The sequence below is a fragment of the Numenius arquata genome, chromosome 10 (assembly GCF_964106895.1).
Source record: "Numenius arquata chromosome 10, bNumArq3.hap1.1, whole genome shotgun sequence".
In the NCBI taxonomy this organism is placed as follows: Eukaryota; Metazoa; Chordata; class Aves; order Charadriiformes; family Scolopacidae; genus Numenius; species Numenius arquata.
The window spans coordinates 6108236-6128347 of NC_133585.1; the positions used below are offsets into that span (position 1 = coordinate 6108236).

General features: G+C 38.5%; 1 protein-coding gene across 2 annotated transcripts in view; it reads left to right on the plus strand.

Moving 5' to 3' along the window:
- The window catches only part of ADK (adenosine kinase), a 291102-nt gene that overhangs the window by 134110 nt on the left and 136880 nt on the right, over positions 1 to 20112 (plus strand). For both annotated transcript variants that reach the window (XM_074154565.1, XM_074154566.1), the window contains exons 5-6: positions 3299 to 3471; positions 9144 to 9252. In XM_074154565.1, the coding sequence (XP_074010666.1) occupies positions 3299 to 3471; positions 9144 to 9252 (282 nt within the window). The remainder of the gene's footprint in view (positions 1 to 3298; positions 3472 to 9143; positions 9253 to 20112) is intronic.

Here is a 20112-nt window from a genome sequence, read left to right on the forward strand (position 1 = left end):
CAAGCCAAATGCAATGTTTGACTCAAGTGAGCACCTGAAAGGTGTTCTGTTTCCTTTGCTCCTTCCTCTGTCACGGATGCTCATTCTAACTGAAAAGGGCAGGGCCTGTCCTTGTGTGTATCTGATGTCCAAGCTGCGTTGACAGAAGAAAACTTTAGGATGGAGAAACACATTAGATTTCATAAACCACTCTAAATTTTGAGTTTCCTTTGTGGTGTCCCTCTCCTGAGGCTGTCTGGTTCCTTCATGATAAGTTCCTACTTTTGACACTTCTGTCTTTGGGCTGTTAACAGCCTCGCGTTCCCTTGGGTGACGGTGAGGATTCGTGGTGTGGCCAGGTGCCAACCTCTCCTGACCAGGCTGTCAGTGCAGTTAGTTAATAGCTGCCTCGCTGCCTAGCCAAACCCTAGATAATTAACTCATTATGCTAGTGCCTGCTGAGCTGGGTCATTTTCCGTTTCTGTCTAGAGTCTTTTTCATTCAATTAAATCTTGTATTTCACAAAAATCTATAAAATGAATTTGCAGTTTGTATAACCGTATACCTGGCATCAATGTGTGCGGTTTGTTATTGGCCCTCCTTTGCTGTTGGATAGGATGCTGCACGGGCTGTTCCGTGGTGCTAAATGTCTTGTGCTGACTGACCCCATTCCCATTTAGAGTATTTAAGCCAAAACGTTGCTAATAACAACGGTGTGTGCAGTAGCCCATAGAAGCCTGTTATTTCCGTAACAAATCATTCAAAATTAAACTCCAATCTAGGGTCAATTTTTAAAAAACGTGCTCCAGAGTCTACCTTGAAGATGTTATTTTCTCTTTTGTTTTTTTTTCACACGTATGCAAAAAATGCCTGCTGTGACTCATTCCGCTCCGTGCAACTTGAATGGGATACCACTGAGAGATTTCTGTAGTTCGCTTTCATCAAGTTTGTAATGTGTTGTCTGGTTTTTGCCTTTGCTAATATGTAGCCTTTTAGCTGAGGAAAGGAGGAAAAGCAGTTTGGAGGAGTTCCGCAGCTACCAACACCTCACCAGCGTTATTGTGGGATAATTCCAAGAAGATGGGAGTATTTGTAACTGGAGATCTGTGATGAAAGGATCTTTCCAGAAACACCGCTGAAGTACTTTTCCATCTTCCTCGCTGTTGCTTAGCATAGGTCAGATGTTCAAATGAAAATAATATCTATAGAGTGGGAATATTCCCCCACCAATACAATTCCTGTGTTTCAGATAACGATGAGTATGAGCAGAACCGCTGCTTCTGGAAGAAGTGGTCTGCACAATGTACAGAGGTTCATCTCAAGAAATCCTAGGTCGCGACTTCTGGTTCTCTAGAATAATTTTGCTTATATTTAAAGTAAGGATTGTGATAGTTAGTTATATATGGCATATATCACATCTGAATTCAAACTGAGCTGCTGCCAATAGCCAAAACTGTGATACTTGAACAGAAATTCTTTTTTTCAGAGATGTATGGGAAATATTACTTACTGCTGCTCCAAATGTTGTCAGACTTCATGCATAAAGGATGGAAAAGTTATGTCATTTGAGAAAATGTTGTAAGCCTAAGGTGCAATTTGAAGTCTTATGGTTTTTTTGAGAACTATTGGGGTTTGATGCTTGGATAAATGCTGTTCATAGTGATCTCTATTAATTCTTGCAGTTTGTCAGAGTAAGGCGTGCTTTTCAACATGGGACATGAGGCTTCAGGTATTTCTGTTCTTACCAGTGTGGAAATTGGTTCCATATTTGCTTACGGCAGGTCACAGTGTCTTTAGTCTTGTTAAATAACCTGTTCTATTTAGCCATAGCTCCAAATAGAAAAGATTACTGTTCCTAAGATATCCTAAATGAACACTGTGAGAATGTGTATAAGATTCAAGGATATCAGATAATTCTCGTTAGGGGTTTTCTTAATTTATATTAATTTAGAGTGATATGGATTAGATTAGCAGAGCCTATGCAGTGTGCATTTCAGGAATGAGAGACTGAACGCTGCCACCATCTGACGACACAATTTTTTTTTTTTGTCCTTATACTTTATATACCTTTAATTGCTGCAGGAAAGAGGCCTGGCAACTTTTGTCCACCTTTGCCTTATTAATGAAGACTTTTACATGACTAAAGACTTTTTTCTTCTTTTTTTTTTTTTTTTTTTCCTTTTTTCCACCTCCTCTGAAGCTGGAAGTAATAAAGATGTGACTAAGCATGTATTTGCAACTCAGTTACTTGACCTTTCTACAACCCACAGCTACCACTAATGCTGCTTTCTAATGGAGACATTATCGTTTATTTAAATCTTGATTAGGAAACAATTATAAGTAGGGTTTTAGTATGGCAGTAAATTGATGTAGCCTTTAATTCATACTATAGATTGAGTGGATAAGCTTTCTGACTGTAATTAGAGTGAATTATAATGACTTCAGTTGGTTGACTCACCACCAGCAGAGTAGGGCCTATGATTGTTTCTTCACATTTTTTTTTAGTTCACTCTTGATTTTACGTTGCTGCTAAATGCTATTTTTAGCTTAGTGCAAAATGGAGTTACATTTACAGTTGAATGATACACATTTTTTATGAATAAAAGAGGAGCTTTATGAAATAACCTGGCACCTTCGCAACACTGTGCAGCTACGCTCTTTCTTTACAATTCAAGTGACAGAACTGCTCTTAATAAAGTTGGAGATAGATATTTTCATGCGTGGTTTAACAATGTAAATGGGGAGCATTTGCTTTTTTGCATTTAATTAAATGGTAGACACAAGTGGTTATTTTCAGTACCATTTAGTTTTTTATATATAGTGTATGTTGCACAATATTTCTTCTTGTGTTTCTCAAATGTATTGTTTTCCTTATGTGCTCTCTTTTTGTTGAGGTTTTTTTTTTCTTTTGTCTTTTCTACAATTTTTTTTTTTTTAAAGATATCATAGGTTGCTTGATTAAATGTAAGTGTAGGGGCATCTCCTTTGAGCAAGGGAACTTCTTTTGAAATACCTTGTAAAAACCTAGTAATCTACTTTATTTGATAGTGAACTACATCTATTTAAGTTTTATATTAGGTACTAAACAGTCATTTGGATCATTAAGAGTAAATTTTTTATTCTTTGACCTTCCCTCCCTTGAGGTACCAGGTGTTTTTTAGTTCAGGCACAGAAGTATTCTCTGTTTCACAGTGCTTTGTAGGCACAGAATTAAATATGGCGAGTGGAGAGAAAAAAAACGGCAAAAAAAAAAAAAGCTATATGAGGCCTGCTAACTTTGTATTTGTTTCTTGTTTTTATTTTTCCTGTCAATCTGCAGTGGATGATTCAGAGCCCTTACAAAGCTGCAACGTTCTTTGGGTGCATCGGCAAAGATAAGTTTGGAGAGATTTTAAAGAAGAAGGCTGAGGAAGCCCATGTGGATGCCCATTACTACGAGCAGAGTGAAGAACCAACAGGAACCTGTGCCGCCTGCATCACTAGCGATAACAGGTCAGGGGCCTTTTTTATTTTCCTAAGATATAAATGCAGTTGGCATAGTGTGTGGAGCCTAATTTGTTTGCAATATTTCACCTGGAAAAATTGTGTTTTGAATGATAAAGGAAGTATTAGCACCGGTTTGAGACGTCACAGGGCTGCCCGGCTCATGGTTTGGGGCTGGGTGGTATTAGTACACTTTTAGAGAACAGCAGTTGTATCATGGCAGAAAAGTGTAAGATAATAATATACTACTTCTTTCTGAACTTTATAGCTTCCAATTGCTCTGGAGAGAGAAAATATGTAGGAGACAAATGTTGGTTATCAAGTATGCATATACATAGAATCATAGAATGGTTAGAGTTGGAAGGGACCTTAAAGATCATCAAGTTCCAACCCCCCTGCCATGGGCAGGGACACCTCCCACTAGAGCAGGTAGGTATACACCTATATGAAAGCTGATTGGCATGGAAGGCATGTAGTTGATTGGCAAATGAGGAATATATTTCAGGTGATAATGGGTTTTAAGAGGATAGGTGTCAGCATATAGCCTGATTTGAAAGGGTTAATTTGATTTTATACAAGAGGGAGAAAAAAGCGATTGTTTTTGCTGTTGTTGAGAAGTTCATCTAATAACTGTAATTCTGTATGTCTACACCTTAACAATTTCATCTGAATTTTGTCTTTCATGTTTTCATTTGCTACCTTTTTTTTACATGGTCTTTGCTATATGAAAAATCACTTCTCCAGAACTCTGTTCAACCTTTTTTATGTTTGTAAACTACGAACAATCACTTTCGTGGTATTTTGTATGGTTTCAGAGCATTCCATAAGGAAGAACCTGTTCATAGAGTGATTTATTTTGGCTACTATATAAAATGAATAAAAACAAGAATTTCAGAAAGAGATAATGAAGACAATAGGCATATCTTAAGCACAGCCCTTTGCTTTCTTCTTTCTCCCTCCACCCACAACACTTGAACTTATGTACTACTAATTTGCTGATTACCTCCTGACGATTTTTTAAAGGTTTCAAAACCAGCCAGTCAGGTCTGCCTTAATCTTGAGATGTTGCCAGCACACACCAACCCTCCCTGGTTTCTGCCAATATCTGTATTTTCTGATACTAGATATTGAATCAATAATGAAAGTGGCATTGGTTACCCTGAAGAATATTTTCTTTTTGGCTCTGAATAAGAGCAAAATATCTGTCATTATCCTTTTTGGTTTCCCTTTGTGGCTTTCAATGCCATTGAAATGCCAGTTCCTAAGGAACTGCTCTTTCCCTTTCAAAGCCGAATCAGGAGTTAATAGAATTTATTAAGGTAAGATAACAGTCCCATAATTAAAATCTGCACCAAACTTCCTGAGTATTTGATGAATGTTTTGGGTAGAATTAGAAAAAGTAATAGGCAGCAACATGAACGGATCTGAGAGTCGGAGGAAGGAGAATTTTCCAAATAACATGTGGAACCCTAAAACAATTTTAGTTAAAGTGGGCATCTGGTCCAAACCCCTGCAGAAAGCAGGGCCATCTTTGAAGTTACAACAGGTTTTTCAGGGCCATGTCCAGGTGGGTTTTGAACATCTCCAAGGATGGAGGTCGCACAACATACCTGGACAACCTATTCCAGTGTTCGACCACTTGTAATGGGAGGAATTCTTTTGATGATACCCAGCTGGAATTTTCCTTCTTCCAGCTTGTGTCTGTTCCCTCTTGCGTCCATGAATAGTTTGCCTCCATCTTGTCTGTGAACTTGCATTAGATATTTGAAGACAGGAGGAAGGTCTCCCCTTAGATACCTCTTCTTAAGGCTCAGCCAAGCCTTTCTTCATTTGTTAAGTGTTCTAGCCCCTTAATAATCTTGATGACCCACTGCTGGACTCACTGCTTTGTGTCAGCGTCTTCCTTGGAAAAGAAAGCTCAAAGCTGGACACAGAACTCCAGACAAGACCAGGAGAACCTCTGTTCTGGTCTCCAGACCTCATCTGGAGTTCCATGTCAAGTGTTGAGCTTTCCATTACAGGTTCTCCTCTGTTCTGAGTATAGGTAATTCCTTTGTCCTGCTGGCTGCATGCTTGCTCATATAGACCAGAATGTGATTAAACTCTCTGTGTGGGCCCACTGCTGACTTATGTTCCAAGCTTGGTCCACCAGCACATCCAGGTCCTCTTCTGCAAAGCTGTGTTGTACCCTGTCAACATTCAGCCTATACTGTCGCATGGGAGTTATTCTGTCCTAGTTGCATGACTTTGCATTTGCCTTCAAGTGTTCTGCCAGGCCTCTTCTCCAGGCTCTTGAAGATCCACTGTATGACAGACAGCCCTGTCCTCCAGCTGATCAGCCTGTCCCTCCCAATTGAATGTCATACATAATGTCTTACTCTCAGGAATGAATGTACGTACTCAGTGGAGGAAGGAAGTCCATTCATCTTCATCTGGAGTTTTGACATTAATTATGTCTACAGACTTCCCCCTTCATTTCCAGGATCCATATTCAGTTTTTCAAAGAGAAGATAAGCGATAAAGATGTTTTTGCTCTGTGATTCTCTCTCTCTCTCCAGTCACATACTGTCTGTGTACGCATCCTGTAGCAATCACCGTTTCCTAGATGGCGTGATGGGAAAATGAAGTCAAGACTGTCAATAGACGTACATCATAAATTCAGGAAAAATATGTGCATCTTTTGCCATGCATCTCAATTGAATTTAAAAGTTTAGGTATATTATTCATAAAAATGTCTGCAAGTACTTCTTTAATGTATCAATCAGTATTTTTGGTTTGCTACCATAAAATACATTTCTCTCTTAATATCACATGTTTGTGCAAATACTAGAGGCAGTGGCTTCATCCCAATGGCTTCAGAGTGTGCAGCAAGTTCTGGAGACTGACTTCCCTGCTCAGGAGACAGAGAAAAAACAGCCGACGGTTGCTTCTATAGGCTTTCTTGTGCAACCCCCCTTCTTCTAGTGAGAGCAAGTTTATTCTCAGTCTTTAATTACCCTCTGATTGTTTCTTGGTTTTCAGCGTTTTCTATATTTGTAAGAATCACTTCAACCTGGCCCCAGTTGATAGCTCTATTTATTGACTAATCTCTTGTCTCAATTGAGGTACGTGCCGACTTCCTCCTTCAGGTAATTCAGCTTTCTTGTCACTTTTGGAGGAGCTGGCTGATAGCACTCCTGGTTTTCCCAGTAAGTCACTGTGTATATCTATGTTCCAGGTGCCCCGATGTGAATGTTTCTTGTTTCTGCTAGTCTGTCTAGCTTTTTGCAGGAAAGGGTTCGGAGCTAATTCATGATTACCACTCGGAATTCTTTAGCTTAGCGATACTAATAGGCTTTGTTTTCTCAGAGCTTTTCAAGAAAATCCTAACACATGATTAAACTGAAGTAGAACCTACACTCCGTCATAATCCACGACTTTGATTTGTGCATTCCGCTCAGAAGTCCCCACGTGCAGAGAGTCCCCATTAAGCTGTTGGATTTGAAGCGCTCTGGCTGTCTCCAATTGCCGTATTTCATTGAAAAAACATCTACCTTCTCTGCGTCCCACATGTTGAACGTGGTGCTGTTAGACTTAGAGTTTTAATTTGGAAAAGCTTGGTGCTTTGTCTTCAGTGTAACCGTCTTTTATTACGCGCCATGTGCAGAGTATCTCTGCAGTTGGATGTGGAGCGAGGTTTACAGTTTCAGGGGCATGTGGTAAGTGAAAGGAAACAGAGGGAGAGTCTTTGCTTAGTTTTCTGGAACATGAGTGCTTTTCACTTAGCAACATATGCAGACAGGCAGGATTTTTCCAGCTAGGTCCTTGTTTGGATATTTAGGGTTTGCCAAAACCGAAAGATTGAATTTGCTTTATAAGTTTGGTTTATAGAAAATGACTACAGTTATGCACAAGTCTTTCTTGGATTTACTTGGTTCTCTGGTGGATTTTTTGTCATTGAAATGATAATATTTATTAAGAATGAAAATTCTTGCCCTCTTGCTGCTACACAGGCTTGGTCTATTTGTTTATAAATTTATTTATTTTTTAATTTTCCAAATTCACATTAGTTCTCATTGCCTTTAGGCTTTACAATTAGAGAGATAAGCTCCAAGAATATTCCTTGGGATGAAATGACACAGAACTGTGCTATGTATTTTGATATAATCAGAAAAAGTTAGTCTAACATTTTGTTTAAATTTTCATATACTTGATCTTTTTAACTCTACAGGGACTGTCAGTGACAAGCGCTTTGGGAAGCTTTACAGGGAGACTTGGTTCTGTCTTCATAAGAGATTCTTTGGGGCCTTTTGTTTGGTTTTTATTGAATAGGACAAAAAGAAGTGGCAACAGTGGAAAGATGCTGTTTTGAGGTGGAATAAATTTTCAAGAATTCCCAGTTTACTACCTCCTAGGGCCTGTACACGGCACCCAATCTGGAGGCAGAAGTATAACTTGGTAGAGCAGATCAGCCATTCACTCTGACCCATTGCCTCTGGATTGTAGCGGCATTTCTATCGAAAATGATGACACATACAACATGAATTTGTATGTTGGAGAAGGGAAAACTTTTAAATAGCCGTACGTTGTATGTGCAATTACATATTAATTATCTGGCTAATGTACTCAAATATCACAAAACAATGGTGTGTTAATGATAAAGATGCATCCTATGACCATTAAATCCTGAAAAATCAACGTAAAACTCTGTATGCCAACGTGGAAATGTCTGTTTCCCCAACTCCCCTTCTCTAAATATTGGATGTTATTAAACATTCTCGTAACAAAATTGCACAGAAGGATTTGGTCCTGGTAGCCAGGGTGGAGAGCTAGTGCATAACCATCTATTTATGACCTGTTTTTAGGAGTACATCTATAAGTTTTGTGTGTTTCATAAGGCTGAATTGAATGGCTGAAGAGGAGGATTTCAAATAGAATATATCTTACATGTAACAAAGTAAATACAATACAGGTATTTTTGTCTTGTGTCCCATGGCTTGTGTTATAACTTGTTAGGAAAGAATGAAGTACAAATGAGTTTTTGGTAGTTTTCCAGTAATACACAGCTAAGCCAAAGTTTTTTTTAACAGTTCATCTAAACGTAGCAATGTGACTCTTTCTCATTTGCTAAAGGAAAATATGAACCTAAGGGGGAAAAAGTACCCAAACAAACCTCTTTTTAAATAATTCAACTATTCATTGGAAAATGATAAAGGCAAGACATAAGTATCCATCAACTTTTTGGTCCTAGTGAGGGAAAACAGTTTTCAGAAGATAAACTGGAGCAGCTACTTCCCTTTAGGTGTTAGGTACTAGAAGAGTTTGAGTGAAAATCTGCAGATACTATACCATACAGATCAGGGTTGATCACAAAATGCAACAAAGGTTGAGTCTGGTTAAGCAAACGAAGGCACGTGAACAGTAGAATAGTGACAGGTTACGTGAACTACGTAGCTGGATTTAAAATACATTATTTAATATATGGTTTAAATTTAAATTGTATTTAATATATAATCTTAAAAATACTATTTAAATACTATGAAATGGTCAAATAAAGTATATGTGGTTTATGGTGCTCTTTGTTAATTGTTTTTATGCTCCTTAGGATCTTTGATTATCTTTGAGAAATCTTGTTCTTAGTGAGAAATTTGCAGTAGTGTTAGTTAAAGAGGATCTAATGCCTGGTTTTTAATCATTTTCAGGTCTCTTGTTGCCAACCTTGCTGCTGCTAATTGCTACAAGAAGGAAAAGCATCTTGATTTGGAGAAGAACTGGAAGTTGGTGGAAAAGGCCAAAGTTTATTACATAGCGGTAAGTTCGGCTTCTTTCAAGTTGCTAAAATTTGTGTTACAACGTTGTGAGGTTTAAGCAATGAGCGTGTCTTGTGCATATGGTTTAGGATGATTTCGTAGGAATACAATGAAAAAAAATGACTACTTCAATTTCAGCGTAGTTTGATTTCAAATTTAAATGTACAAATGTAGAAGTATGTTTCAGTTGTGTGCTTTCTTAAATTAGTGGGGAAAAAAATAAGAACTAAACATATTTTCAGAGCTTTTGTAGTAGTGCATCAAATTTACATTTCACATTTTCTAGTAAATTGTTGTGAAGGATGCACAAATTATGTAGAAAAACACTATTAGCATAATTATTCACTGCAAACAGTTTGAGCTTATTTGTGTGAACAATCTTAATTGCTATTTATTCCATAGTAATTACTACGGCACCTTATAACTCAATATTTCAGAAACAATGATTGTGACAAATCTCTTGAATGTGGGCGGTGGGGCAAACTGATTTTAATGATGAAATCTTACTTCTGGAATAAAGGGGTTTTGAGGATGGGGCATTTGTAGATTCACGATCAGTATTCTTTTTTTTACCATCCAGAATGAATCGAGCCAGATTAGTGTATTTGTGTAGATTACATCTTGCCTAAATAGAAGCGGTGAATTTGTTTTCCTCTTGCTCTCGAGTTGATACGACTGATCAAAATTAGCAAACGTAAAACATCTATGACAGATTAAAACCTCTTAACATGCATGTAATATATGGATTCTGTATGACAGCTGCTTCCATTCTGCTACCTGAGCTATGTGGGAACAGCTGGTAAGAAGTGTAAAAAATTGATTATCCAGGAGGAACAAGTTCATTGGAAATACAGTTATTTCTTTTAGCTAGTGTTAATGTCTCCTACAGCCTGTTAGTGTGCACTGCTGTAGGCTTTACATGGTTGTTATTGATTCCTGCGTATGGCCAAGACTGCCCCTTTATAACTGTCAAAAAATACTTATAACCTTCTCAGTATACAAAGAAAATATATCCCACTGCTATGACCATATGTTTGTGCTGCGGTTGAAAAAAAATACGTAGGTGTATTGTCTACTCATTTTTTATTTCTGTTTTTCAAGTGTTCTCAGTTTTTTATTTCCCAATAATTATACCTCAGTCTGTTCCAAATGCCACGCTTAGGAATTAATGCTATTGGCTCAAAAAAATATTGAAAGGCTAAGAGTATAGTTTAAATAAAGAAGAATAACAAATGTTACCAAAAGCTAATCTGCACTAAGGTGGTTTTTTATTTATTTTTTATCATATGCAATTCCAATATACAATTTAGAAAAATTAAACTCAGTGGAGATGCTTCTAGACAAGTGGGAAACGTTACATGAGGTGAAAACTAGGTTTGGGTTTTTTAAGATACAGCCTTCATCTTATTTTAGTTCCGAAGCCACTCTACTGTGTTCAGTCGGTTTGATCGCTTAAATTTTGACTAGGTGATTCACTACTCTGATTTTCATATATATTAAAAGCTGTTCTTCAGATGCCAGTTCTGTGACATCCAAGCTTTGACTAAGAGACAGAGAATTATTGTACTGAACTGAAAATAAAACCCAAGATGCCCATATGTTAATGGATAAATAAATAACACTGAAGCGCTAATAAATTGGATTAGATATTTGCAAAATGGAGTTCAGATATCTGATTTGTGGAGGAGATCTGTTGGGCTCACCCCTGTAGCAAAAGCACTCAAGGATGGGTCCGTCTGAGCGAGTTCTGGGACAGTGTCATCACCCCAGAGGACAGGCTGTTGCGTGTGTAACTTCACTGAAGGAAAAGAGACGCGTTCCCTCACGCTGCAGCGCGTTCATGCCCTATTCTGTCATTTAGCTCCTTCACTTGGAGGTTTGTAGGGGTTTACCAGATTAAATGAAACCAGGTAGTGAACAATTACCACCCCTGAGGTATAGGGTAGCTCTCAGAGTCATTAATTTGTCTGCTGTTGTCTGTCTTCACTTTAGTCTTGTTGCCTTCCTTGGCTTTGCACTGTGCGTATGTTGCTTTTAATTTCTTTCTTTCTATCCAACTGTCACCTATTTCTGGGATGGCATTAGAATGTATGTTAGTGACAGATACTTATTCTGGAAATCCGTGTCCTGAGATGATCGAACCATCTATTTTCTTGGCAGAGTAGGGCAGTTGTTGCTTTAGGACAGGTCCGTGATATCCTGTGGTCATCTGTATGTGCTTCCCAGAATAGATAATGTGCTTTTCAATGCAGCGTTCGGCAGAATGGCCCTCAGATGAAACTTAGCTCGGAAATCTAATCAATTCACAGAGGGAGGAGTAGGTACAAAGGAAAACATAGTGAAGCCGTGACAGAACCTTTAAAGACAACTTCTGTTACCATCAATGAACACAATACGTTTCTTTTAGCCATCTGGTAATCAGATCCGGCAGACAAATTGGAGGAAGACTAGAAAAGAATAGGACCCTGTAAATCACAGATAGAAGCAAAATACAGAGGCTGCCCCAGCTTTCTCAAAGAGGGTAAACTTTAAAGGTGTATTTTAATCCTTGAAAATTACTCTACTTTATATCATTTAAGATAGATTACATGTACTGTCAAACTCTATGCAATTTCTTTCTCTTCTCCAGATATAATTCATATACTTGCAGTAATTTCTACCGCTGACATCATATCTTCCATTCTGTCATATTCATTTCACTGTGGCTCAGCTAGCTGTGCTGCTGGTGTCTGATTAGAATTCACTGTGAGGGATTTTATTTGGTTCCTGCTGGGGCTAGAAAATGTCTCTTCCTCAGACATTTCCCTTATTTCAGAATAAGTTGAGAGTTATGATAGCACTAAACATTGTCATTCTGTCTCTGAAATTGTGAATGGGACTCAACCTGACGTGAAAACAATCTTTAAGTTGTGTTGTGTGTGTGGTTTTCTCATTTTTTTTTTCTTTCTTTTTGTGAATCCATGCTTTCTGTCAGGACTTGCATTCTAGAATTCTTAAGCGTTAGAGTTGCATCTTACAAATTTGGGTAATAAAACCCCATATTTGAGAACCTTGCTCATCTTATTTTCAGAGGTATTTAATAGACTGATGGTAGTACTGTATTTATGTAGGCATCTACAGGGATTCTATGACATGTATTGGGTTGTGGGGTTTTTGAGTTGTATTTTGTTTGGGTTTTGGTTTTTTTAAGTATCATCAATGTCTTTAGCACCAGCTAAAATCTATAGGAGTTGCTGGTACTCACTTCTTTGACATTGCGCACAAACGTTTTAACATTTTTAATGCAACTTGCAGTATATAGCTATTAATTTTCATATCTTCCGAAAACCTGGACTGCAAACACATTTTTATTTTTGATTAAATAAAATAATCTGCTGATAAGAGTTACTTAGGAGAGCAGAAAAACTCAGGAGAATTTGAGTTGTCATTTGACTCCAATTAGCACCTCTCTGTTGCTGTGTGTGAGTAAGGAATTTTGCACTTGTCCTTTCATAATGGGAAGAAAATGGAAAAAGGGAAAATGCTTTTCTTCATTAAAAGCTGCACTTAACCTTGTGAAATCTTAACTCCGTGACAACTGATACTGCTTGCTCACACAGGCAGATGAATTTTAACTTTCTGCCTGTATTTGAACATTATTGCCACAAGTGTGGTGCTTCCCAGATGTGTGTTTTCTCTTGTTCCAGTTATTTCTGCCTGTTATTTAGCTTTACTCAATTTGTTCGTCAGTCCAACACCTGCATTCATTTAATGTTTGCAGTTGGAGCCATTAGGTGGGTGAAACGCTGTCATTTGATGCTTCTATTATCTCGGTGCTGAAGTAATAAATGTGTTCTTGAAAGGTCCTTCTGTACTTCTGCTTTTCCTTTTTCCCCCTCCTTAATACTTGCCTTCACTAGGCATGTGAAATGGCAGTAGTGATGGCAGTAAGGTCCCCCATCTGCAGTAACTTGAGTCTTAGCTTAGAATGGATGGGTTAAGTAGCTCCTCAAACCCACAGATCTTCCTTTAATAAAATGCTTGTCTCTCTTCTGTACAAAGGAAAATAGTGGGTGCTTGTTTAGGGACTGTATTTGAACTTGCATTTTGTGGATATAGTTTCTGTGCTTAAAAAGCTTCTCTCGTTGGTATCTACATAGCCTTCTTGCCTGGCCATTTCATAAAGGTACGGCATTGCTGATGCTCACGTTTATCTGTGTCCATTAAAGAGGTGTGGGACTGTTTTTACACCATACTTTATGCATTATGATCCCTTGTCTTTGCTTTTTGAATTTACGGTGACCTGAAAGCGTCAGCTCCTGTGCTACCTGTCGTAGCTAGAGACTAGAGGAGCGATGAAGCGTTTTTTTTGTAGCTCTGAGACTTATTTCTATGCGGCTGAATTTTGGGTTGCTCACTCTCAGTGTTGCCATATAACCTTTTACTCGGAAAAGATAACGCTTTCGCTCGGTCAGCTTTGTATCGGCAACTGTTATCTCACAATCCATAGAAGTTTAAACCATTCCCTTCTCCTGCTTCCATGTAGCAAGCAATAGACATTGCTCAGTGGTGACGCCCTTGAGTTGTACCACGTTAAGTATGAAATTTCCTAATACTGCTGAGATTTGTTAGCCCCCAATTAAATTACATTCACCCACCTTCAGCACCTCTTTTGCATTTACAAAGTTAACGGCAAGCGTAGTTTATGTTGATGTTAATGACAGTTCTGATCAAGACCAGGTATTCCGGTCTGAGGCCGTTTCAATTAGGAAATGTCAGGCGTTGGGACATAATGATAATGAACCCAATGTAACATACCTACTGCTGGAGGAGAAGAAGTTTTTAAAGCTCCAACCACCCTGCTATGTTTCAACAAATACTGTGGTATTTTTATATTTATTTTCTTTTAATGCCTAAGTGCTTGTCTAAGCAGAGAGATGCTGTGGTGGTGTGGTGGGCTTGATGGCGGAATTATCTGGTTTCAACATGAGACTGTCAAAACATAAGCTTGATGTCAGCAATGTGTAGCAAAGCTTAAATAACATTCTACAGTATTTTACATGAGGTTTGGCTATTCTACTTGAGAAAAAAAATGCTGATTATTATAACAATGTAAGTATAAGTGAAATTTCTTTTGTGCTGTCTCCTCCTTTCAGAAGCGTATTCAGTGAAGGCATTTTTATTGTAATTTGCTGCTATGATAAGTACGATAATTTACAATGGGTTGTGATAGGTTTTTTGCTTTGAGATGTGCTGGGTCAGTGTGCGCATCATGGGAAACGAGAGACAGAGACACTGGCAGGAATATCTCCTAAAAAAGACATTTATTTGAATAACTCCACAATAGCTTTTTTTTTTCCATTGATAACTTTTGCCATAGTGCTCTGGCGATGGTATGTGTGCCGTTTGACATGCAAAACTATTGCTCACAATAATGAATAGGTTTTATGGCCAGGAAAACACCATTCTGAAAGTCTTAAGCATAAAGAAGAAGCTGCGGATAGCAACAGTTAGTCGGGGCCTTTTTTTGCTGACCTGAGAAAACATCGCCCCCCTGAAACCCACCGTCTTGAGTCTTTTCTGTGTTTTCTTGGAAGTTCTAGTTGAAGTATGATCCGTTCAGTGTGGAGAGATGATGGACTCTGCATCTCACCAGGAAGCAAAGCTGCCATTTGCTGGCTTCCAAAACAAATACGGAAAAAAATACTTTCATAAATACAAAAATTCCCGGCTTTATTTCTTTGTCTAAACTGGCACCAGCATGGGTTACGTCATTCTGTGATATATTTCGGGTGCGGTGTGCATTATGCTACCATTTCAGGTACAACTTCTCAGGCATAGACAAATTTGCCAGGGTTTCCTCAAGTAGCTTGGTGTGGAAAAGTGAATAAGAAACTTTTTTTTCTTATCTTTCGTGAAGTTTGATCCTCGAGTTGTCATTCTCTGAAGATGAATGCTTTGTACTTCATGCAGAAAAATGCATCGTCAACTTTTAAGAAAGATTGTACCTCCTTTTGCCGTAATAGATTAATGAGAATCTGTCTAATTGCATAAAAATATTTATTTCTAAATGTTCGCCTCTAGGTTATTAATTTATGTTTATTTATATGACGAATGTACACGCTTCCTTTGCTGTCATTCTCCTCCTACCCCAGTAGCCTTTAAATTGCAGCTACGCTTCTTCAGCACAGTAATTAGTGAAGCTCAGTCATCGCTCCTTTTATCGTGTGATTTTTGGGGTGTTTTTTAGAAGAATGCATTATTAGAGCACTTACACAGCCAGTCTAGCTGCAACAGCCAGGCGGCAATAGCAGTGCCATTTTTCACAAAGGAAACGTTGAACGGGAGCCAAATGTTTGGTGGCAGAGTCTGTTGCTAGGAAATCAAGTTCCTGAGGCGATTAATGACAAAGCAAGCAATAACAAGAAGGCAGAATTACAGATTTAAAAGAGAGGGAGAGAGGAGAAAAAAAAAAAAAAAAAAAAAAGAAAAAAAAAAAAAAAGTGGTTGGTGTTATAATTACCCAAAGAAATCCGTGCTCATTAAATTGGCTGTTTTTATGATTGACTTTAATTGGAGGTTAGCTCAGATATTTAGCTCCTTTCCCACCCCTTTAAACACACACATGCACGTAATCTGTGGAACTGCAGACTTGTTTTTCGAAGCATTGAGAGGAGCTTGCCCTGTAATTTGATCCCCACTGACAGATGCATTTTCTATGCTGCCATTTTGAATTAACCTATTGTGCAACAATTTTCCTCAGCTCTGTTGAATAAAACATCAAGTCTTATTACCTCAGATGGATTTGATAGAGTAAAAGAATGTACTTCTCGGCTGAAGTAGACTCTTTGCAATGAGTTCAGTGATTTGAACTCTGCCAACAAGCCCCAATAATTTGTGATGTATACTTAAAGAAGGAAAGGGAGAAGAGCCACGTGGGGGGTCTTTTGGGCTGTATGAAGTTCAAACGCAAACCTCGGAGTAATATTGTTGTTTGTGCTAAGGTTGTTCCCCGGGATCAAGCCTTTTTAGATAAAGCGTGTTAACTAAGATTCTTACCATTAAGCAGATTGGTTTTGAACCGGAGATTCTCTTACCCCCAGTGGTTATCCAAACCGTTAGGCTGCTCTGGGATTAGAAAAATAAAAATCAATCCCCCTTTCCCCAACAGTTGGATTTTTCCTCTGAGACTTCTTTTGTGAAGAGGAATTTTCCCTTGTAAAGTTAAACAGGAATAAATGATGTTTTAAAATGATTTTAAATTCCAAACAGTTTGTATCCTGTGGTAAGGGAAGAGCAGGCTTTCACCTTATTCGCTTTTCTCCCCAATTAGAAAAACTTACGCGGTCGGTTCAACAAAATTTTGGCACAGAAATGGGGAAGCAACTGACCCTGACATTTAAATCCTGTCATGTTTCATCGATCATGTTCAAGACAATATTCCCTACTTGCAGCATGTGAGGAGTGAGAAAATATCCTTTTACAGTACCTGTAAGTGAACACGCTGGAGCTGACTATAAAAGCTAAATGATGCCCTAGCTCTCCAAATTCCTAATCAAACAGCGAAACAATAGAACCATGCGTATTCTGTCCAACAATACCCACATTACTAATCAGATGCCAATGCCAAGCTGTCTGCTTTGTTAAATACCCGGCTTCCCTGAGGCAAGAAGACAGCTGCTATAACTACTATGAAATTTGGTAGCTCAATCTATTTTTGCTACCCTTGGGCTATCAAGCTCCCGTTAATTCAGACCACCCCAATTGGTACACTTTAGGGATTATTTTTTTTCAAAGTGTTTGTAATTAAAATGATAAAACATCATTATTACGCCAAAGATGTTGTGAGCACTTTGCGTTTGACAGATACCTACAGAGATAAACCCAGCATGTAATTTTCATTGACATAATGGTTGTGATTGCATTACCCTTTTAAAAGTATATTGCTTTTTTTTGGGGGGGGGGGGGGCGGGGAGAAGGGAGGGGGGGACAGGAAGGGCATGCTTTTATTTCATTAGGAGAACTTGTAAATCCGTTGAAATACTAAATTCTCTGTCTCTGAAATACTAAATTTCAGTCTCTGGGCTGCAACGTGTCTGCAAAGACTGAGTCAGGCTTTGTAGCCAACTGGGGAGCGGTGGGACGAGGTGGTCACCAGGGCCAGGGACCCTGCTGAGACCCTGCTCCCAGGTGCCTCTGCCTTCAGGGACACCGAGTCTCAAATCCTATGTAAAGTCTGGGCAGATTTAACACACTATTTAAATGTAAATTAAAAAGGGAAGCCTTCAGACTCCAAAGGGGTGAGGTGAGTCAATTTGAAGGGAAATTTTTACTGCAGGTCCTCTTGCATGTCAGTCTTTATTAGATGCTCCCTTTATGAGAGCACAAGAATTTTGTCTGTTACCATGTCAACTTTGTTAGAGCAAAATCTCTAAACTAAAGCTCCAGTAAATCGAGGAGTTAGAAGCTCTGACTTGAAACAGTATTGGTTCTATCTTGAATTATTTTTCTTTTCAGTACTTCTCTGATAAGGTTTAAAAAGAATCACTAATTTAAGACTGTTCTAAAGACTAAAACTTGAAATTTGTGGATTTTTTCTGATTTGAGGTAACTTGCTATTTTGGATGCTGACTACCAAAATGTATAATAAATTGGTAGTCAGCATTCTGTACAGTTGATTGAAATTTGGCGTTCCACCTTTCTTCCGAAGGAGTTGATCTCAGAAACCCATGGAGATGTCATAGTCTGCATAACCCTGGAATATATATTCTTTGTGTCTGTGTCATCAACTGCTGCATTAAAAACCTCATATCAATACAACAGCAATTGGGCTCTGTTTTACATGAAGAAGGTTAATTTTTTAGCAGCAAAAACTATGTGCGTGTGTGTAACTTGAGAGCTTAGTTAAGCTCTTTATGGTAGCCCACTACCTGCTCTGAAGTTGAAATTAGAGTTTCATTTATCATTTACGTCTGTAATAGGGATAGTGCAGTTGTTTAAGTACAAAACTCTTTTTTTTTTTTCTTGCAAAAAGTTAGATTAATAATTTGCTTTGAAGTAAGCACTCTGAAATGGTCACTTTTATGCTCGTTGTTTCAAAGCGAGTAACTTTTGCACTAAAATTATAGAATGTTAAAATATGTATACATAGTGCAAGGGGTGTCATATACGCTTCCTCTTAGCTCAAAAGCTGACCTGTACTGAATGGCATCGACCTACGCTGTAAACTACAGGTGGTGTTTTGAAACAGCAGGGGTTGCAAGCAGGATGGGAACCTGGAGGCTACTTTTTGATTCTGCAAGTAAAAATTATCATTTAAAAAAGTAAAAATGTTCTTACAGCGTAGATAATCAATATCTGAAAAATCCGTGTCAAGTAAATTTGTGTGCCACATCGTGTCAGCAATTGTGGACTTAGAGTAAAAAAAGTATTTTGAAAAATGCGTCGGCACAGATTTGCAGTGATACCATATTAAACGCGTTAATAGTATGCCCTGTGGTTTGGGCTTTTTGCAACTTTGTGATAGATTCCCTAGTCCTTTAGGAGGCAGAAGGGCTGAGTCTCACCAACCTTGTTTGTTATCAGGTTAATTTGAAACAGGAATTGACTGATTCCAAAAACAGGTCCTGGAAGTTCATTTGAAAGAGGCTATAGGACATAAGACACATCCTGGTGCAACAGAGGGAGCACCTTTCTCAGGGGACATCTGCTTTAGTTGAGATCTTCATGGTGTTTCCCGAGTTTATTTTTGAAGAATAGAACTGTGCCTTAAAGACAGGATTTAGGCTTTAATCCTTCTAGTCGTGGGGCTAATGCTCCGTCAGGAGTGCGCTGGGTCACCTGCTTGGTAAATGTGCTTCAGACACACGTCTGGTTTGGCCAAAAGAAAGATAACCCTCCTCTTTTCTTTTCTTCTTCTTTTCATTAAGGATAGAATACTGAAGGAAGTACTAAATTCTCTGAATAAGTAATGAGCGCTGTTTTAAAGCACTCTTAAAAGAAATTTTTAAGTTGGAGAAATAGAGGCAGACACTGTTACTTTCTAAGGCATACCCAGACCGTCATGGTGGCAGGCAGGGCTTGACTGATGAAACGTCATTTTAGCAATATGAACAAGATAGAAACACCAGTACTAATCCTTGCAAAGGCTTGGCTTAAACAAAAGCTAAGGGCACTTAGATTTTGTCCACAATAGAAGGATTTTGCTGGTGCAGCTGCTGTGGAAAACCCTCATGGGGATTTACACTTCTCTCTGACATAAGCACCCCAAGGTGGAGACAGTTCATAGCAGCTGGTGTACCAGCAGAAGGGCTCTCACCTTCCCAGACTAATCATACTTGCACCAAAAGTTTTATTGGCAGGACTGTGTTCATTAAGGACAGTGCGGTTTTTTGGGTTTCTAAATACCGTAGCTGCTCAGGCAAAATCATTTACTGAATACCTGGCCATAATATTCACCATAAATATCAGCATATTCATACCTTGTAGTCCGTAGATACTGCAAAGTCCCTTCTAAATCAGGTGGAGTATGTGGCCAATAATGTCTAGCCCTTGACGACCTGTAGGTGAGAAGATCTGTCTTGTTAGCACTTTTTATGCTGAAGTTGCTGAAGTTGTTTTGCGAAATGCCACCGCTCCTAATAGTTTTTTGCCAACTATGCTATTGCCAGATGCAATATAACAATACTTTCTGCAAATTTGAAAATGGTGGGGAACAGCAGTTAACAGCATTTAGCATGAAATATGCCTCAGCATATGCCTCTGAACATGTCTTCTTAAGACCATATGGAGTATAATTGGTGCTGAACAACATTGAGGTGTTTTGTGAAAAGTAAAGGCTAAGCATTATAAAGAGTCATAAAATCTTAAAGAATGAGAGAAG